The 21,816-nt window shown below is 36.0% G+C and overlaps 1 protein-coding gene across 1 annotated transcript in view; it reads left to right on the top strand.

Moving 5' to 3' along the window:
• The window catches only part of NXPH1 (neurexophilin 1), a 137,636-nt gene extending 129,273 nt beyond the window's left edge, over nucleotides 1–8,363 (top strand). Inside the window, exon 3 of the mRNA XM_041466546.1 lies at nucleotides 6,415–8,363. Coding sequence (XP_041322480.1) covers nucleotides 6,415–7,176 — 762 coding nt within the window. The 3' untranslated portion in view covers nucleotides 7,177–8,363. The remainder of the gene's footprint in view (nucleotides 1–6,414) is intronic.
• Nucleotides 8,364–21,816: the final 13,453 nt, after the last annotated feature.

Genomic DNA, 21,816 nt, shown 5'->3' on the forward strand with positions numbered 1-21,816 from the left:
CTAATGATAGTAAAAAAACCCCAACATTCCCTCTGTTTTCTGTGTAACAACAAATTATATTTTTTATGCTTAAGTGAATGATCCAAAATGATTACTTTAGAAAATATTATTAAAATCTTCAGATGCTTCTTTTTATATAGTAAATAATCAATTAAGTGCTCTTTTATGACCAAATCCAAATAAAATATTATAAATTAATGGAGAAAAAGGACTGAACAAATAATGGAAGGCCATATTTGCCATCATACGGGACCATGGTTGTGCCGCATCCTGATTACCACGTACCATGTACTGGTCTCCTCATTTTAAAGACAGAACTGGGAGTTGAGAAGGATAAAAAGGAAATTCAAAGATATAGGTGTAGAATAATCTATATACAAGGATTATTTGCATGATTCAGGAGGTTGTTAGGCTGGAAAAGAGATCAATATCTGATTGCTATTATGAATACAATAATATATAGTTGAGGCATGTACTAGTGAGCTAGATTCCTCATGCAGCTAGGAACCATCAAATTTTCCACTCTGTGGTATTTGTAGAAAAAATACTAAAGCATAGCAACAAAGAGAAGTAATGAGGAGCATGGGAAATTTGGATAGTGACAGAATTTTCCACATGAAGGGTTTTCTGAAGAAGGTGTCAGGAACAAGGTTCAAAACAAACCATAGGAGGAAACAGAGCAGTGGAACTCATTGCTGAAGCATCTTATGAGTGTTAAAAGTTTACAAAGGGTCAAAGTGAACAAATGCACAGAAGATCATTCTGTTTAGAGTTACTGAAACAGAAAACTCATTTGGTCCTTCAGTTCACAGACTTTAATGTGTGATGGCATAATATTGTAAAATTGAAAGGGAAATGATGAAACAGAAAATATATACAGAAACAATGTCTAGCAGAGGAAACTAGAATTACTGGCAGCTGGGAAGAAATTAGGGGTCTGTAATATGCTTGCCATGTTCTTGCCTTTCTCCAGCCATGTCTTATAGCTGCTATAGGAGACAAGAAGATTTTTCTAAATGAGTCTTTGGTTTGATCCTGCACAGCCACTTTTGAGTTCTCATTTGACACTGTAGATCATGGGTTACTGTCCTGTTTGTCAGACTCATCTGAGTTTGCAGATTTTTTGAATGACCAACACTCATTCTTTTCATGTTGTTCAGCAGAAAGGTTTGTAAGTTAAAACCAGAGAGGCCTGTTTCTGTGAAATATCCATGTATGTGGTTTTCTGTTTTCGTCCTTCCTTTCCAAAGTGTCCATTTAAGAGGTGCAGGTCCTTCAGTGTGTTTCACTCTCTCCATTAATTTGCATTCTCAGTTTCTTACCAAAAAAACTCTTGTTTATTACCAAATATCTGTAGAATATTGACTTTGACTTTTCTGGAAATTATTTTATCTGAATAAAATATTTCCATGCCACTGGTAACTTTGCACAATTTGTAGATACCTGCAGGAAGAAAAATGGATCTAAATGGAAGAGTAAACTTGGTCGTGTTTTCCCTCTACCCATTGCAAAAACAGGATAAATATAAGGACACTGGACTCAGTGACCACTTTCTGTGTGCTGCCCTGCCTTGATGATGGTGCAACTTATTGTAATGTCCATCAATACTCTTCTGCCTTTGTTGTGTCTGAGATATCTTACTGAGGAAAGAAAATTCTGAATTCTTTTATACAGAGCATTTGCAAACACAGTGCTCCCAAATTCTTACAGTGCTATGCCAATAAAAACAGTCTTTGTTTTTGATTAGTTATTTACCTGAAGAGAGAGGATTTTCCACCTTGAGTATTAGATTGTTTGTTTGCATTTTCATTTGCACTGAAGTAGTCATATATTTAGAGGAATAAATGCATAATTTCTAAACCAATACTGCAATTATAGGTAATGAACTGTAGTAGAGCTAGAATAAAAGGAAAAGAGTGAGAAATCAAGATGCATTCTGTACCTTTTTGAATTAATATTTTTTAAAATCTCAAATTCATCAGTCTTAAATTAATGTTAATATACCTATGGTTGATTTTACACTGAGAAGGGGACCTAAATCACCACTTATGGCCTTCATGGTTTCCTGAAATTCCTTTTTAACTTCATTTTCTCTGCTGCAAATGTTAAGATTTGACTTGGCAAAGCATTCATGGCTCAGTGTCTTGAAAGAGAATTCTAAAATTTCTGAGATAAATAAATTTCCCATCCTTTAGGAAGTCCTAAAAGAACTACATATATTAATTAAAATATGCTTAATGAGGCTAAACGTTAAAAAAATTCATCACTCTCAAAACATAGGATGCAAAATGAATGGAGTATTTTAATAGATTAAAAAATTATTTACAGATCAATTCCTGTGTCTTTTTAATGATGCTTTCTGATATTGTGCCAAAGGAAACCAATGCCTCCTTCTTCAAAGAAGAAGTAGAAGAAATGGAATAACAATTCATCAGTATCTGTTGGAAAAGAGTTGCCAGACGGTAGTAAAAACTCCTGCTGCTTTTTTGGTATCAGTAGACTTTATTAGGTAGTGGAAATACATATTTTCCAGTAAAAGTACAAGACCAGAACCAAATATCAGTCTGCCATGCTTAATAAGTTATTTTCCAATGACACTTGTAGCACTAGATAAGCACTTCTAAATTTTTTTTGCTATTTACTGTTTTTCTATACAAACATTTCTGCCATCATCATCATTCAGAATCACTTCTGGCTATGCAGTTGTGGAGGAAATCCCCCTACTCAGCCCTTTTGCAACACTGATTTATTGCACTGCAGTGGTGTTTTGGATTAATACTGGTGAGCAGCTAAGCACCTCACGTTGTTTACTTTCCCCCTTTCCCCAGTGGGATGGGGAAGAGGAACGGAAGAATAAAAGCAAGAAAACTTGGGAGTCAAGATAAAGAAAAGTTTAATAACTGAAGGATAAAGAGAAGAAGAAAGAAAAGAAGCAAACAAACCAGAAGTGATGCAAAGGCAACACTCAACACACAACTACTCCATTGGGTAGAACGATGACCAAACAGCTCCTCAACAAAAGAAGGCTACCTCCTCTATACCCCCCACTCTTTTAATTGCTAAGCATGGTGTTACATATTATGGAATATCTCTGGTGAATTCTGGTTCTCTGCTCTGTTGTGTCCATTCCCAATCCATTGTGCACCTCCCCAGTCTATTCACTTAGGAGGCTGGGAGAGAAACAGAGAAGGTCTTGGTGCTGTACACTGTTCAGCCAGAGCTAGAACATTAGTGTGTTACCAGCATTTGGGTCAAAAGCCTCAACCATAGCACCATATGAGTTGCTATGAAGTAAATGGCTTCCATCCTAGACAGAGCCATTAAAACTGGGCCAAATGTTTCAATATTTCATCTAAGAGTGACACTTGGCTATGGAAAAGGAAGCAAAACTGGTTATAGTGAACTAATTGATAGAGTATGCAAGTTTCTGAATTATATGTAAGTATCCTCAAGGAAGAGGACAAGAAAACCACCATAGAATTTAAGCTGCTCCCTGTTTTATTATCCACTTTAAATTGGCTCTTTTTCCATGAACCCCTAAAATAGGTCTATGTTTAAGCTTAACAATACTAAGTGCAAAAACTCATGTTTTGGCATGCTCTTTCTTGTATTATTGCGACATTGTGTTTGGGAAGAAGAGAGATTGAAGAAAACTGAATCAGTTCCTGTGAAAGAACTGCTGCATTTGCAGAAATTCTATTACCCAACAATGCTCTGTGTTATTGGGTGTGCGAATCTCTGAGGATACTTTCTATAGCATGTAGTATACTAGCAGTATATGAAAAAGCAGTTGGATGGAAAATGTTAGCGAAGCACAATGAATTCTAGAGCTTTTTTTATTAACACTTGTGGGCTGTTTTTTTAGTGCTATCATGGACTCTTGACTAGGAAGAACAGGTTCAAGCCTTTACTCATGAATGCAACCAGTTATCCACACTGAAAATTACAAACAGAGGTCTCAGGGCTAACTACATAGCCAGAAATCTTTTAGGTATTACAAAATCGATGACAGTAACAACCAGTTGTATCTGTTAGATTGGATATAGAATGCATGTAGCCTAAATCATCCATTTCCATGAAATACGCTGGCTTTCAAAAAACCATGTATAGGATCAGTCATCAATCATTTCAGAAAATTACCACCTTTTCCTGAGTCTTCAGTTTCACATATCTGAAAAAAAAGAGACACATTTCTTAAAGGTTTTTAAACTCTTACATATTGTTACATGGAATTGTTAGTCTAATCCTATGAAGTGTAAATCATTAGATGAAGAAAAGAAAACAAATGAAAAACAAACTGTAAGCAAAGAAAATGAGAGTGGTAAGCAGTCTGTATCCTACCTACAGATCGCTGGTTTACTAGCTCTGCTAGCTAACTACTTAGATTCATTGTGGGTTGACAGATTCATTCTAGACAGGAACATTTTTCCGTTTAACCACACTTCTTTTCTTATTTTGCCCTCCTTCCCCATATGCCATAGAAAAAAAAATATATTCTGAGTCTCTTTCTCTCTCCCTGTGACATCTTCATTACTGCTTCATTAACCAGAGCACCATCAGTGCATTTTATTACAGCCTCTCTCTTGGCCTACTGTGTTATTACTAAGATGCAGCTTTGGGCTGGCTATCAAAATGTTAGTCTGTGTTTTAATCCTTCTGTCCATTCAAAAGAGGGGGAAGTTGTCTCTTTGGCAAAATCCTGAATTAAATCCATATTTTATCTATTATCCTTACTGGCCCCACATGAAATGGATTGGGCAGGTATAGTGTAGGATGCAACAGATTTATTTACCTATTTATTTGTTGTAAAAGGCTGGGGGCATATCTCCTGTGTGATCAGTGTATTAAGACAATTTAGACTGATTTTATCTATGTGCCTTCAAATGACCTTGGAAAACTACTGAAGTTAATGAAAGTGTGTTTCAATTTCATGATTGTTAAGAAATGAAAAGGTCATGCTGTGATAGATATCCTCCGTGACATATACCTCCAGTTGTACCAGTAGGGAGGGGACATGATTTAAATACTTTCTGGTTTCCAATGGGTTTCCTAGGTATGGAATGCACTCAATTAATTTTTAAGTGAAGAGAAAGATATAACTGCAAGCATGATAGAAGCACATAAATCAGTGCCAGAACACAGAGGAATAAACCAGGCATATTTGGAATCTCATATGTAGCCATGAAAAGGCAAATAAGAAACCTGATGGCCTCTTCAGAGCAGTGAAAATGTTAAAAAATTGGGCAGTGTGTGTGGTGCAAATTTTAGGGGAGATGGGACTATATATGTTGTCAGTACCTTTCCATCTACCCTGCACGAATTCCAGCCCTCCCAGGTCCACTCTGTCAGAGCTCTCTGCCAGTGCTGCATGTTAGACAGCTGTGCGCCTGCATCTGTTCTCTGTTTTCCACTCAATTAAAGCAAAGAGAAAAAAATATAAATAAGACAAATTGTTCTGACAGTAAATTTAGTGAAAAACTATGTCTGAAATATATGATTCTGTAGGAACTTGGTTATTACTGCCTTAAAATTGGTGACTTTTTTTTTTTTTGTAAATATATAAAAAGCTTTCTGTCTTACACAGATCACGATTTAATTTGGGGAGGAAATGGTGAAAAAAGAAGTTAAGTGAGAAAGGAGAAATGCTTGTCATATTAGATACAGACAAGGCAAACTGGTAGTTGGTCTATAAGGGATTATTAGAAAAGGCTGTGACTCCTCCTGCATTAACTGATGTGGAGTACACGGTATGTACATCTGTCAACTCAAAACTCATTAAAATTTTCATTATTCTGTTATTTATATTGTAGTTGTGACTGAAGATCCCAGTCAAGAACATAGACCCATAGACCAATGAGTATTCATAAAAGGAGTAGGGAAATTGTATTATTATTATTAGATTCATAATGACATGGACTCCAAGCATGGTCAGGCTGGCACCACCAAGACAGCACCCTGACAGTGGACTCCAGGGGCAGCAAAAGTAAATGAATGTGTCTCTGATGGTAGAAGACACAGCAACCTTGCAGAGTGAGCATTCAAGCAAGAACACTTCACTCTGAGATGCCATATACAGCCTGAAGGATGACAAGACTGTGTAACTCAGTTTTTGTAGTAATTCATTACACACTCATCACTTACAGACATCGAACAGACAAATAATGTGAATGTCTGTGATTAAATCTGAAGGCAAATTAAAGAAACTGGCAAAGGAGAATTGAGTAATAACTACTTGGAAAGTATTGGAAAACAGACATTTTTCTTTTGGTTTACTGAGTAGAGAGGTACAATTTAATTTCTCAAAAAATTTCTCCATGATTAAGAAATCTGGTTATTTTGGTCCCAGGTGTAAATGATGGGGTTTGTGTCATGTATGTAAATATATTTTTTCTTTCTTCTTCCCTTCTCTTTCAGGTTACCTGTGCAAATTTAACAAATGGAGGAAAAACAGAACTTCTAAAATCAGGAAGCTCCAAATCCACACTAAAGCACATATGGACAGAAAGCAGCAAAGACTTGTCCATCAGCCGACTGCTGTCACAGACTTTTCGTGGAAAGGAAAATGATACAGATTTGGACCTGCGATACGATGCCCCAGAAACTTATTCTGAGCAAGATCTCTGGGACTGGCTGAGGAACTCCACAGATCTGCAAGAGCCTCGGCCCAGAGCAAAGAGACGGCCCATCGTCAAGACTGGGAAATTTAAGAAAATGTTTGGCTGGGGAGATTTTCATTCCAACATCAAGACTGTGAAGCTAAATCTGTTAATAACAGGGAAAATCGTTGACCATGGCAATGGGACGTTTAGTGTTTACTTCAGGCATAACTCCACTGGTCAAGGGAATGTATCTGTGAGCCTAGTGCCCCCTACAAAAATAGTGGAATTTGACTTGGCACAACAGACAGTGATTGATGCCAAAGATTCCAAGTCCTTTAACTGCCGAATCGAGTACGAAAAGGTTGACAAGGCTACCAAGAATACACTCTGCAACTATGACCCTTCAAAAACCTGTTATCAGGAGCAGACCCAGAGCCACGTGTCATGGCTCTGCTCCAAGCCCTTTAAAGTAATCTGTATTTACATTTCCTTTTATAGTACAGATTATAAACTAGTACAGAAGGTGTGTCCTGATTACAACTACCACAGTGACACACCCTACTTCCCTTCAGGGTGAGGACCAACTTGTGTCTGAGACTGAAGCCTGGGGAATAAAAGAGGTCAAATAACAGGGCTGTAACCTCAAGGAGGAAGGCCATATCTATTGCCTGGAATGTGTCTACCTGCTGCTGCTGATGTCAAATGGCTGCAAATATGTTAGTGGAAAACAATCTAATGTAATTTTCGCCCAGTCAGCTCCATGTATCCATCTAGGTGTAAATCACTATGGATTTGAAATAAAACCACACACATACACAGAGGCACACACACACGTTTCAGCGCACATTATTGAGATTCCTGTTAAGAAATCTTTCATTGTCTGATATCTAAGGATTCAGCATAACCTACCATCAAGCAAAATGGATTAACTAGACAGTACAAGGTTTCTAAGGCAGACTGTTATGGAAATCTCCTTGAAAGTCCTTTGAGTACATGCCAATCAATAATCCCCACTCATGCATTCTACTGCTCGGAGCAGCTGTACTGGTAAATAATACTGTAGGAATAAATACTTGTTCAAATGGGAAAAAAGTGTGTTTAGAGTTCAGTATTCCTTATTATATGAACACAGCAAAGTGTCATGACTTTTCCCAGCACACAGTAGGCACATTCAAGGTGGTGTTGGTGGCTCTTTTTCCATGGAGCAAGCCTGTTTCTAGTAAAGATGGGCAAACATTTGGAATTTACATGTGAGCACACAATCTGGTTTAATGTTTCTCTGACTCTTTAAGCTCTGATTCTTTAAACTTGTTTGAGTTTAGGCCAGCTAAACTACTTAAATACTGGAATTGATCTCTAAGAAACAAAATGCCTGGCGGAGAACATGTAAGTTATAAGTGGCTGTCTTATCTTTATTACAAAATATTGTAACAAATTCAATATCCTAGTCTTCATTTGTATGAATGGTTTGTATTGTACATAATTTAACCAGTGTTATTTGAGCTGCTTATTAATATTAACTTGTAATTGTCTCTCTGCTTGTTATTGTTTAAAACAATCAAGGAAATGAGGATTCCATTTTATCAATGTAGCTGTAAACTCCATTAAAAGACAGAACTATGTACAAAGCATTTATTCAGCTAAAGTATTGTTGAAAGCTATACATATACAACATTACAGTCTGTCTGTATTTAGATATTTTATTTCCAGAGGGAAGAAAATGAACTGTACATAAAAATAAAAAATCTTAAAGTTGAGTTTCAATATGTACTGTGTAGATAGTAGTTTAAATAGTTCTGACAAGCGGGTAATACTCCAAGTCTAATATGATTTTCAATATTGTCTCTTCACATATGTACATATATAGACATCTATTTATGAATTTGTGTGTGTGCGTATTTGTGTGTGCATAAGTATATGTGTGTGTGAGTGTGTGCAAATACATATATGTTGAATACATAAAACTTTCTTGAGCCCTTTTCCTAGCAAGCAGATCTTATTACTGAAAGTCTTGCTAGTTCAAGCAGAAGCCTCCACTGATAAGAAATTACAGGTGCAGGGCTTTGTTTAAAATGAGTCATTATAATTTAGAAGTGGGAAAACATAGAGCCACTCTCTGTGTACAAAGGCCTGTCTTTGCCTTAATTCTAGCCTCCTGTGAGGTACTGATCTCTATGGAATGAAGAGATCCCTTTTTATGGTACTAGGGAATTTTCTTCCTGTAAGAAAAAGCTCATAGCTTTTATATATAAATATATTTTGTGGATAGTGTCATACTTTATCCCCAACATCCAGAAAACCAGCAACTGTAAGAAGTCCTCGCCTAAAAGAAGGCTGCCCAAAGAACTCAGTATTTCATATAATATCTTTCAGAATTGTCATTCCTGGAAATGTTTTCTTTCCCCTTCCACCCTTGCCCCCATGTTCTGTGCTCTTGGGTCACAGCTTCAGATGCAAACAAATAGGGGTCAGCTTCCAACTATGCGTAGCATTATGAACAGCTTCTCCAAAATCCCAATAAACATCCCACGAGTGTTTCAAGAACAGAAAAGTTCAAAACAACTACCAGTCAAGGACCTCTTTTGCTGAAATGTGCAGAACCTAAATGAGAATGGAACAAAGCAAATAAATAATGTTATTGAAAGTAAATGTTTTCCCACTGATGTACCAGTAGGAGACTTTCATATTATTATTGCTTTGGCTTTTTTGAATAGATATGCTTGTGGGAATTTCCTCATTATGTATGACATTTCCCAGGACAAAATTATGACCCCAGACCATGTCTAGATTTAGAAAAAGAAATTTTCCAAACCATGTAGTCCATATTCTGATCTCATTCAGGAATACCTTGACACATAATTTTTTTTTTTCTTTTAACATGGATCATGATTAAACTGGTGGTGTTTATCCCTTGTGCTCTATGAAAAGTAATTTTTATGAATATAAACCATAAATTAATTTGTGCTGTTGCCAATAGTTACATCTTGGGTCTATTAAATCAGTGGGAATTTTGATATTGATTTCAATATAAATTTCCATTTAATAGTATGTAGAACTCCAGTGTTAAATATGATTAATAATCTTAGCAATCTGTATTACAATTGAGCATTATATGGTTCATTTGTATTCCTGGAAAATGGATGTGAAATACTATTGCTGGTACAGTTTTATTATTTTCTATATTTTTAAAAACTTCTCATAAATATATGAAACATATACATTCTATTAATATATAAATATTTGTCCACTTTTCAGGTAGCACCCATACAAAAAGAAACTATTCATAATGCAATGTTTCATCCTATTAATTGTGGTTGTTGGTATTTTATCTGCCTCTGTCACAGTCAATCATACTATTAGTCTTAAGCCTTTGAAGATTTTGCTGTTTTTCATAAGCATTGTTGAGTTTGAACTTGAAAGAGTTCTTTTGGTGACTGAGTTGTGAAACAGTGATCTAATACCAGAATAGATAATGTATTACTTAGGTGCTAGTTCATTGCATTTCATTCAATCTATTTGGGAAATATTTTGTGTTTACTAACTTTGTTAAAGAATGTTTTTGGTTTTGTCATTTGGAAAAGGATTTTAATGAATATGAATGTGTTAAGTCAGTTAAAAAATGTATGTATGAGTGTCTGGGTCTTGCACATGAACAATGCCTTAATGGAGTGCTAGGCCAGGTAAATGTTGCCACACTATAACTCACTAATTCTAGGAGTAATAAAGATGTATATCTCTAAAGGTATATTTTTAGGATTAAAGAAGATTAAGTTACTTATTTTTAAGAAATGAAGAGACTGTTTCTGTTCACCTTTTTTTTTTTTAATTTTAAATCATTATTTGGCTCTTATTTTCACTTCATAGAGAATCACAGATAGAGATATTTTAATGGAACCAATTATTTCTGGTAGAAAAATACATGGATCATGCACTTGAGCAAGTATCAGTATATTAAAATTGCCTTGCATGGATTAGTGATATTATTTATGTGTCAGTTCCTGTGCTTTTGAAAAAAGGAGTCCAAGATCTAGGAAATGAGTGGTTTGCAAAAAAAAAACCTGCAAAAACCACTGATCAAAGTTCTAAACAGTGGTGGTGACCTGTAAGGCTTTCACTTGTCAATTTTATCGAAATATTTCAGCCTGGGGCAGAAAATATACTGTCTTCTCTCCTTATGAAATCAATTATAAAATTTTATCCCTTTCTCCCTTCTTCCTCTTACACTGATAGCAAGCAAACGAATAAATTCCTCTGTACACAGACATTGTTTTTCAAAGTTTGCCCTTACTTAAAAAGTAATGATGTCAGAAAACATTGAAAATTATTGTTGTAACTTACAGTAAACTTAGAAATATTCAAACTCCATTTATAGGAGAGCAGAATGAAAGTTTGGTAGTGTTCATCAGAACACGTTAGCACAGAAATCTAAGCAATACTATTCAAGTCATTTGGTCAGAAGGCAGTTTTACTATGATTAAATGACATCTTCACGAGTTCTGAATGCTGTGTTGTAAATTGCAATTCTAGTAGAATATCATAAACTACTCTGAAAATTATGTGTTAGAGAATTGTGGAAGAAAATGGATTAAAAAATATCTGCTAAGCTTACAGTAAAACCAGCCTAAAGCGTGGACAACTGATCTGAAAAATTATTCAACAGAAGACAATGAACCTCAGTCTTGGCATCTTATGGAACCTTCTATTGTCCTTCCACAGCAGAGGTAGTAAAATTGAATCTGACTGCATCTAGTACAGGAAGAACAGCTTTTCTCTAGTGATTTGTACTTAACTGCATGTCTTAGGACTGCCAGAGACCTCAAATGGCTGCATCAAGGATCTGTTGTGCTAGGAGCTGCATAATATACAATGCATATGATACCTATTTGGGAACGGTTTGGATGCCAAGAACTCCTCATTTCCAAGACAGTGTACTGCAGAGTTCTTGTGAACCATGTACTTATAAATTTGAAGCATGCTCTTTATAATTTTTTGTTAAAAATACACAGTTCCCAAAAAATAAGTATTTTTAAAATCTCATACGTACATACCTCAATGAAATACAAGCACTTTTAGCTCCTCTGATTAGTTACAGTTGCCTCTTTAATTTATGAATATGAATACTATTTCCAAAAAGATTTTGACATTGGAAGAACAGAGTATTTTATAATAAAATAATCTTTCAATTTTTCTTTCTTTTTTTTTAATGGTCCGTATCTTACTAAAATTATGATAAAATTGGCAGATTAAATAATTTTTTGATTAATTTGACAAAATAAATATTTATGGATATGGTTAACACCTTTTGCTGCTTGCAAGAGGAACACTCATTAAAAATAAACTGTCATATGTAAATATACAATAAATGTTGGGTCTGTGGGAATGTTGTATTTGCTTGAATAGTATACACCTGATAATATGATCTAATACTTGTAGCATTTCTCCAAAAACATTGATCCATCTTATAGTTAAAAATTACATTTTCTCATTGTTTCCTGTATTCTGTGCTAATTAGTTAATGCTCCCAAACTAGCAAGCACATTACTTTGTTTTGTACAGGAGTATTTTCTCATTGGAAAATATCTATGCAATTTTTTAATTCTGTTTGAAGGACACAGCTGATGAATCTCTGCCTGTGCTTGGTCTGATGTCCTGTGTATGATATATATAATTTTTAATCCTTTATCTTAGTTTTCCTTTGGGATAAAGAAGCAATGTAGGTTTTTTGTAGGTGCTTTAGATCAGGAGCAAGCAAAGACTCACTTGAACTTTAATTTTAAGAGAGTTATATTCCTGTTGTCAAAGAAGGAATTTGAGAAGATGGAGAATGTTTGGGATTTTTTCCTAGTTCAAACTGTACCTCAGTTATGTATCTAGTAGTGATATTGCTATGAGGGAAGGCTTAAGTGGTGTGTGAAATGAATTCTGCCTGTTGTTAATAAGAAATTAGAGGCACCAAAAGAGAATTTATAAGTTTGAAGCTGTTCATACACATCTGTGAAGATGTGGCAATTAGCCATTTCAAAAAGTAAATCACTATTTTATGAAAAGGCTACTGAGTTTCTGGAAAAAGCCCAATGTACTTGCAGATCTGTTCATCACAGAAAATAAATAAAACCAGACCTGGCAAAAGCATAAATAACATGAGATCTTTAGTTCCTCATCTAGGCCACAGAAAATCTGGAATGAGATGCAAAAGCCTGCTCAGAAACATGTAACCTAAGGAAAATTTGAGATCACTTATGGAGTGTAAATGAAAAGTCATATTAATTCTTCCAGTATCCAATAGCTATAATTGTTAAATTTATTATGGTATATTTATGAAGCATTTAAAATTTTCTTTTGTGAAAGTAAAGTATTTTGATTTGTTATAGATTGGAAATAAAGATGGAATTTTCTGCAAGGAAATTTCTACAATTGCAACATACTTCTTCCAGAGGCAAATACTCCGAACTCCTTTCAACTGGCTACATGCGGAGTCCAGAACTGTGATTGCTGATAGCGAACAAACCAGCAATAACAGAACTCGAAAGGCAGGGAACATGGTGATCTTGAGTTCACTGTATCTTCATTTTGTTGTGTTAGTCTGTTTCTGGCCTTGTGTTTGTATTTTTGTAAATCTAGAGGCATAAGAAATGCAATTATTTAGCCATGATTCACTTTAACATTCTAAGTGTGGAGCTCACTCATAAACTCTATGAAAGAAATTGATAAATAGGTGTGTAGGTGCTCTAGTCTTTATTTTGCTAATGACCTGTAGGTCATGTCCAGTTAATAAGGTGGACAGACACTAACAACATGGCTTGTGAATCAAATGAATTCCCAAATGAATCTTCCCTGACTTGAAAAAAAAGTGGCTGAAACCTTTAGCTGATGAACTTCAGTAAGTTAGCTGTAGCCCTTCAGAAAACAGGATTAATACTCCCAACTTTTGAACTGTATTTTTCTCAAGAGCTCACCCATACTGTCCAGTACCATCCCATTTCATGGAATTATAATATCTCCTCTGCATATCAGAGACTTACCATTTCTTTAATCAAAGCTATTACTCTGAGAAATGTTTTAGCAAGTAATCTCCCATTTTTCAGTGAGCTATTTTCCCCTAAAACTTGTACTATTCTTCTACAAATGTTGAACAAGTTTCTACTTTTTACCCAGCAGGCTATGGTGTTACTGAATTTCCTCTCCCTAAAGAGCTGAGGTAAAATCATGCCTTTCATTTTTTCATGGGAATCACACAAATTTGCCCAATTTACTTCCTTTTGCTAATTGCACAAGTATTACCTGCAAAATTGCTTTTAATTAGCCACTCCAAAAGAACTGTGTCAGTCTTTTCAGAGCAACTCCCATACCATCAGTCTCTAACACAGTTAAAGACTACAAAATGAATGCAATACTTTACATGGAATTCCAGTGATAAAGGTCTCATCACTTTTCTCTAATGAAATTCCTTCATAGTCATAGTTACAGTGGTTTCTCTCAGGTCCCAAACTGCAAAAAATTTTCTGCTAATGAGCTCTCCACTATTATTTCTATTAGAAGCAAGTCTTAATTATACTGCTTTCCAGTGTTCCTTCTCATTTGAGTTTTGAAGTAGCAGTCTTCAGATGTATTCATGGCTACTCTCCTTTGCCACTCCTTTATGCAAGTCTACCTCTTTAGATCCATTTTTAATACATTTTTAACCTCACAGATGGAGCAATTGTCTATGAACTTCTTTAGCACATTACTTAAGCTTCTAGCTAACTGCTGTGATGTCATAAAGATAGGAAATATTTTATTGTTCGCTTCTGATTGATTTCTGGCCAGCCTTTCCTGTTTGGTGTGTTTTTTCTTACTCTGACTTGAAGTCCGTTTGTCTGCTTCACATCAGATGTGGGTAGTGCTCACTGATGTGTTTATACATAGGAAGGGATGAAATACATAATTATGTTTTCTATTAAAATTGATCTAATGAGGTGATTGTGTAAACTCATTTAGAAATACTAAGTAACAAGGGGTAGTCGCAACTAATCCTTGGGTAAACATTTAGGTATGCCATTAAAAAAATAAGCAGTTACTTTATTTGTAGGACTGGGAACTAATGTAAAAAAAGTTGTTGCCTGTGTCTAAATATCACTAAAGGCAAAGTGATTAGCTTGGTGGTAGAACAAATCAGTAAAAAAATTTCATATCATTCCTAGGAAATACACACCTTTTCCAATTAGTTTCCCACTATTTATTGTATCTTTCTCGGTAGAAGGCTAATATACAATTGTAATTGCTAGCCTTTGGGCCTATTCTATTCCTTTCACTTTGCCTTATTCTCCCCCAGATATTATTAACGTTTTAAAAAGGCTTTACACTGGATTCCTTTTGCTACTCTTATATGACTTAGACAGTCTGATGGCTGGTTGCCAAGACAAGGCACTGACTTTCTGTAGCTGTATTCTCCCCTTTGACCTTTTGAATTTGTAAATTTCCAGAACTTTTCGTTTATCCAGTTGGCATACTTTAAATTTACTTTTCACTCTTTTTCTAGCAGGTACTGGTTTTTGGTTTCTCAGTTTAAGATCATTTCTATGTGCTGCCTTTGTGGAAGAGAAATGCAGCCAACTCAAAAGCTTATTTTAGGCTAGCTGGGTCCTAATATATGATGGGTTGTATCCATCACAGCATGCAAGCTGTAAATTCAGCATAGAACACATTCAATAATGAAAATGATATATGGATAACTAGGATAACAGTTAAGTAAGCAAATACAAATTAATAATAAAAGAACACATATAAATATAAACATAATTTGCATATATTGTAATTTACATATTTATTTCTCTTTTCAACTATGAGACGTATAACACTAAGATTTCTTCTTACATATAGCAAAGATGAGGAAGATTAGTTAGACGAGAAACTGAAAAATGGGTGGTAAATAATCAGATATAAAATTAGAGCTCCATTGACTTTGTCAGGCTTCACTCAATAGGTGCTGCTGCTCCATAGCAAATTGCAAATAATATATTTGAGCCAAGTACACACCAGTAAAAGGCCTACATTTTAGTAAGGATGCTACAGGTCTAAAAAGAAACGAAAGGGAGTTGCAAAGCTGTTTACTTCTGAGCTCCTGGCCAGAGAAAGGTTCAAGAATGTTACTACCACATGGAAAGGTGTTTGCCTATGAATAGTTTTTAGGACCCTCCAGTGTGCTTAATTACTTGTTCTTTCTAGGTAAATTGTCTCCAAACTCAGTAGTTCTCAACCTCTGTGTTCTTGTACACTTTCTTCAAAGGAAGTTAATCTTGAAGTCCTTCACTTTCTCTTTCTTACTGCTGCTGTTTCCACTCACTCCTAGAACACGTCATGATAGAAATGAGAGCAATGGACCCATTTACCCTTGTTTCCAGTGCTGCCCTGCTCTCGTACCCCTCAGGATGGTATACACCAACACTTGCAGGTATGGAATATCACAATTGCAAATGGAACAATTCCAATCCTTCCAACTCTTCTTGGACTGGAAAAAAAAAAACAGCAGGAAGTTCTCTTAAAGCGCCCTTTTATGTCTTTGAAGACTGTTACCATACTCAGCCATCAGTCCTAGTTTTTCTGGATTTAGCAATCTTGGTTCTTATAGCATGTTTGACTGCATATTTCTGACTACTCTAAAACCTGCCTACCCTTTCAAGTGAAACTCCAAAGAAAGCAGACTCTTCTGGCTTATGTCTTGCCAACAGTGAGAAAAGCAGAATGTGAATAATTCTCTTCTGTTTCTTTTTATGTACTTGTAACAATGGTCTATGTAATACCAATATCATAGTTATTTTTCATCATTTATCATTGGTTATGCTGACTACAACCTGCTGAAGCAGTAATGTTGTCTAACCTGTAATTCCACACTTTCTATTTGTGTGTTCAATTTTTTTTTCTGTCTATGGTAGAATTTAAACTACCAAATTTCAGTAAGATAGGGTATAAATTTACAGCACACTAGCTTCTCCATGCCAGATTCCCCTGTGGATACTTGTTGCCTGCATTAATGTTGTTTCTGTGCAGAATGTGAAGTAGAAGACGTCACAGAGAGCTATACTTACTGCTTTGCAAAGTGTCAGCATGAAAAGTTAGTATGCAGCAGCAAGTGTACTGTAAATTCATGCTTTAGTTTGCTGTACTAATCTGTTTGTGTAGACAAGCCCCAAGTGTAGTACTCTGTGCTTGTCTCTATTGAATTTCTTGTTATTGATTTCAGACCAATCCCCCCATTTATCAAGACAACTTTAGTATTCAATAAAGCACTTCTCTCCTCCCTCTTTTTTTCTTTCACAGTTACATCAACTCATCATAGTCTTTGTAGTCTTTAATGATATTGTAAATCATTGCAAGGTGGCACAGGTGGAGTCTGAACATTATGAGAGTAACCAAGGTGGCAGTTTTACACTTACAGTTTTTAGACTACAATCACACAAATTTAAGGCAATGATTAACTGGGGACTAAACAGGAGACTGAAAAAATTATTCACCAGAAGAGATACTTTTAATGTGTTGAGAGAATGAGCTACTTTTATAATTTATCTGCTTTTGGAAGGAAGAAAGGTCATAAACTTTAAGTAGATTCTTGCATGTAAAGTCAAAGCAGAAAAGTATTTCTCTTGGAACCAGTGAATATTAAAAAGGACCTAATTCCTTCTCATATTAATGAGTGAAATAATTCATTAAAGAATGCTGTTCATGGTTTCTTTGGGATTTATGCTGACATTTTTTAATATATTAGAAGTACCTGTTACCTCTGGCCTGTTAGTATGTATATGTTACAAATAAAAAACTTTGCCTAGATCAGAGGTTCTAGTTTGGAAAAATGGCTTTTATGTAACTCTAAGACAAGCTCCCACATTTCAAGGGACATCACATGTCTAAGAAACGTTAATGGTACCTTCTCGTCAAAACAAGGAATTTAGCTCTCTAAATATTGTTTGTGTTTTCTCATAATTAAATTTTCATCATTTAGTTTTGATCTGAATTTGATCCTTCTTTATAAGAATTTACCTACAAATATTTGTAAAAAACCCCTCACCTATGTTTACTCTTTACACTGTTTTACTGTTAGCCATCAGCTCCCTGTTTACCTCTGATTCTAATGTGGTTATCAGAACATATACAGCGTGAAAACAAAGGTCCAGGTCTCTTTCATTACTTGCAGGCAGAGACTTTGCTTGCACTCTGATCAAAATGGGTGTGAGAAAGAAGCTGCATTAACACACTCGCCTATGCTAATAGACTTCCATGATGGGTTTAAATGTGAGAATAGCTCTGAGGTGATAAATATGCACAGTTTCAGGCTGAAGGGAGGTAAGTTCACAGGATAAGTGAAGTCAGCTCACACCTGGCTGTAAAAAAGTGAATGAGCAAATTTGTGGATCCTGGACTGCAACTGAGGAAGAGATTTCATTTGACACCAGTCTAATTTCTGCAGTTTGCTGGTAAAAGAAGTTTTCTGCTTTTTCTCCTCCTGGACAATTGTCTCCAAACACTCAGACTTTTCTTTTTCTTTGAATCAGATCTCATGACACCTACAGTATAAATGGAATCAGTCCTCAGTCCTGTATTTCCTTCAAAACAATGAAAAAGGTTTCCCTTTTTAAAATGTATTGGTTTCATCCTCACCATTTCTATGAGAACCATCTGGTTACATCACTTGCCCAGAAAGTGGAAGACATGAATTCTAGTTCAAAATACAGTGTTCCCTACTCTGCCAAATCATCCACTCTACTTGCATTCTCTAAGGCTATGATTTCTCTTTTCTGTTCTATATGCTTGAATAAAACTATCATTCTGAACAGCTCCAAGGTTTCAAGAAGAGAAAAGTGTAAGGCTTAGGTATTCATTGTTCAGCATTTAAGCAGAATAGAAGCTTTCAAATATCCTGGAGTTTTATTGTTTGAAATTGTAAGAAGTGTAGCTTTTACATTCTCTCCTGATAGGCAACAACTTAACAAGGGCAATTTTGGCCTGCATTTTTTGGGGAAGGAGATCTAGCTATTCAAGGGGACTGTTTAGTCAGTCAGCTAGGAAAGAATAGCATGAAATTTTGGGTTCAGTATCATAAGGACAAACTTGATGGGCTTCAAGGTGTGTTTGTCCTTCTGTGAATCTAACCTCTACAGCTGAATCAAAAAACAAATGAAAGACCATTTACATTCTAGTGGAGGAAAGTGTCTCTCTCTCTATTTACTTGTTCACTGATTAATCAATATACTCAGAATTTATTTACAGTGTTGTTCACTATTGGAACTAAAATACCAGTTATTCTCAATTGCCTAACAGCCTGATAAGCAAAAATTACCTCATTTCCTGCAGAAATTCTGTCAGAAGAGGGTCTTTCTACTCTTCACGTATGTTTCTGATGTCATTAGCCCTGTATAACATCAGCCTGAATGGGCGACAGTGTGGAATCTCTGCTTTTCAAGGACTTCGCTTCTGTGAGGAGACAATAACTGCAGAGCAGCTTTTCCATGTGGAACTGCACCAGCTCATGCATCCATGTGGTCTCTCCTCACTAATATTGCTTCCTGCTATTCAGAGTAAGAAGATATATTTGCCTCCTTTTCCTACCTAAAAATGTTTCTGCATGACCTGTGTGAAGGACCTCACACTTCCCTCTGTCCCCTTCACCACTACTCTAGACAATTATGTAAGGGCTTTTTATTGCACGTACTCCACTTGAAGAAAAGCTATTCTGCTGAGACGTGACAATATTTTTTTTCACCTACAATTACAGGTCATTGTTTTGGAGTTTCTGAAAAGTGCTATTGAAGAGCATCATTATTGCCAACTTCTTCTTTGTAAGTTAGAACTGTCAAATGCCCTTAGTGTATTGAAACAATCATGTTTGGACAATCTGAGTCATGACGAGTAGTTTTGAAGGTCTGTGGACTGAAAATAAATTGCTGGTTTCTAAGAGATTTGGCTATAAACTCTGTCTGCCAATCATCTGAAGTAAGCTATCTGGTCATGATCTGCAAATGGGTATAGTGTGTTGGATTTAAGAGCAGATATATTCTTTTGTCTATATTTTCAACTATAGAAGGAGATATGCTCCAGAATTTCACTGTTCAGGCAAGTTACATGACACCATTTTCACAGAAGGCATAGTTACAAGGTCAAATTTACACTGTGAGGGAATCAAGTCTTCTGAGTATTTATATTGGGTCAAGGGTTGGTCTGTCATTTCTGGTGTTCTTTGCTTTTACGAAACCACTGACATTATTTGAAGTACTCAGGTTTGGAACAGTCTCAAATGCATATCAGAGTGTTCATATGATATCCAACTTCAAGCCCTCCAAAGTCTGGGCTTGAAGATTCAGTTTGGAGTCTTTGGGTTTTCTGCCAGAGAAATTTAATGAATAATTTAAATTTATTAATTTTAATGAATACTACTACTATCAAAGACATCATGCTTATATATAAAGTCATAATTGTCTCATAGACTAACATAGCTGAATCTTCTCAGTGAGACAGCTGAATAAATCTTTCCCTATTTTTGAGAGACAAGATCTAGTCAGTGAATGTTTTAGTGGTGGCTTTTCTTCCTCACCTTTGGAACTAAACACCTCTCCATCCCATTCCCAGGGAACAGAGTGTGAGTTTTAATATTGCAAAAGGAACTATCCTACAAAAAGTTGTCTACCTTCAAAGGATTGCAAACAGAGGAATGAAATAATTTGGGTTTTTTTTTGGTGTTTTTCATATGGTTATTTATTTATTGCTTACTACTTGCATAATGGGGTATATGATCTTTCTGTGTAGCCAGAAGCAGACAGTCCCTGTCCCAAAAAGCAGTTAAACAGAGATGGGAGTTTAAAGATGTGCATTATGGAGGATAAAAAGGAAGGTTAGGCATAAAGACAAGGAAAAGGAGATAGTGCATGGTGCTTCAAAACTATCTCAGTTCTACCATATCTTATTGATAACATAAAATGTGCATTTCCTAATTATTCTCTGAACTGGTCTCATCAAACACCTAATACCTGGTAGGCTTGTAAAATGAAAGCCTGAAGGATAAGCATAGTGATACACAGTAAAGCAACGCTCAAGAGAAGAGCTATAGAATTATCCTGAAAAAAAATATAGCATGACAGCAACATAGGAAAAATAGATAAAACCTGCCATGCTCTTTCAGTAGTTACAGGTGGGATTACTGTACTGTGCTCCATTATATAGTATAGATAGACCCTTGGTTTTAAGTCTTTTTCTTTTCCACATCTTGCCTCTGTATCTCTTCACCTGAGATGTACTCCTGACCCAAAAAGAAGACACATATAAGTGTATTTTATGAGGTTTTTAATTTTTTTTTTTATTTTGCATAAGTTAATTACTAATGGTTTGATCTCATCCTGACTCGAAGCTGAACTTCATCTTTTTGCAGTAAGGGACCTGCAGAATATTGCCTGTGTTTGAGATTCAGACAGATTTCCTCTAATGTAGTATGTGTCAGTGTTTTGAAATCCTTTTCTGAGATGCTTACCTATATCTTTGCACCTGGCTAACCATATGCTGGGCTGCATTCAGAGTACCATGGCTAGAAGAGCAAGGGAGAGATTCTGCCCCTCTGCTCTGCTCTGCTCTGGTGAGACCCCACCTGCAGGTCTGCATCCAGCTCTGGGGTCCCTGCACAGGAAGGACATGGACCTGTGGGAGAGAGTCTAGAGGAGGGTTACAAAGATGATTAGAGTGGTAGAGCATCTCTTCTAAGAGGAAAGGCTGAGAGAATCAGGATTGTTCAGCCTGGAAATAGAAGGTGACCCGATTGCCATCTTCCAACTCCTACGTTGAAGGGAGCCTACAGGAAAGATGGAAAGAGACTATTTACAAGATCATGGATCGACAGAACAAGCAGGAATGGCCTCAAGTCAAAAGAATATGTTTAAATTAGATATTAGGAAGAAATTCTTCACTGTGAAGGTGGTGAGGGCATTGGAACAGTTTGGCCAGAACTGCACATGCCCCATCCTTGGAAGTGTTCTAGGCCAGGTTGGATGGGGCTTTTAGCAAACTGCCTGGTGAAAGGTGTGTCTGCTCATTTCAGGGGGCTTGAAACTAGATGTTCTTTAGGGTCACTTCCAACTCAAACCATTCTATGGGTCTATGATGATTCTATGATTCTCTGACTCTATGATAGGAATCTCCACCACAACAGCACTATTTGATGTGCCTCAGGGCAGGTTTAAGTTGAATATCAGGAAACGGTTTT

The sequence above is a fragment of the Pyrgilauda ruficollis genome, unplaced genomic scaffold, assembly GCF_017590135.1.
Source record: "Pyrgilauda ruficollis isolate IOZ18807 unplaced genomic scaffold, ASM1759013v1 scaffold2, whole genome shotgun sequence".
Classification (NCBI taxonomy): Eukaryota; Metazoa; Chordata; class Aves; order Passeriformes; family Passeridae; genus Pyrgilauda; species Pyrgilauda ruficollis.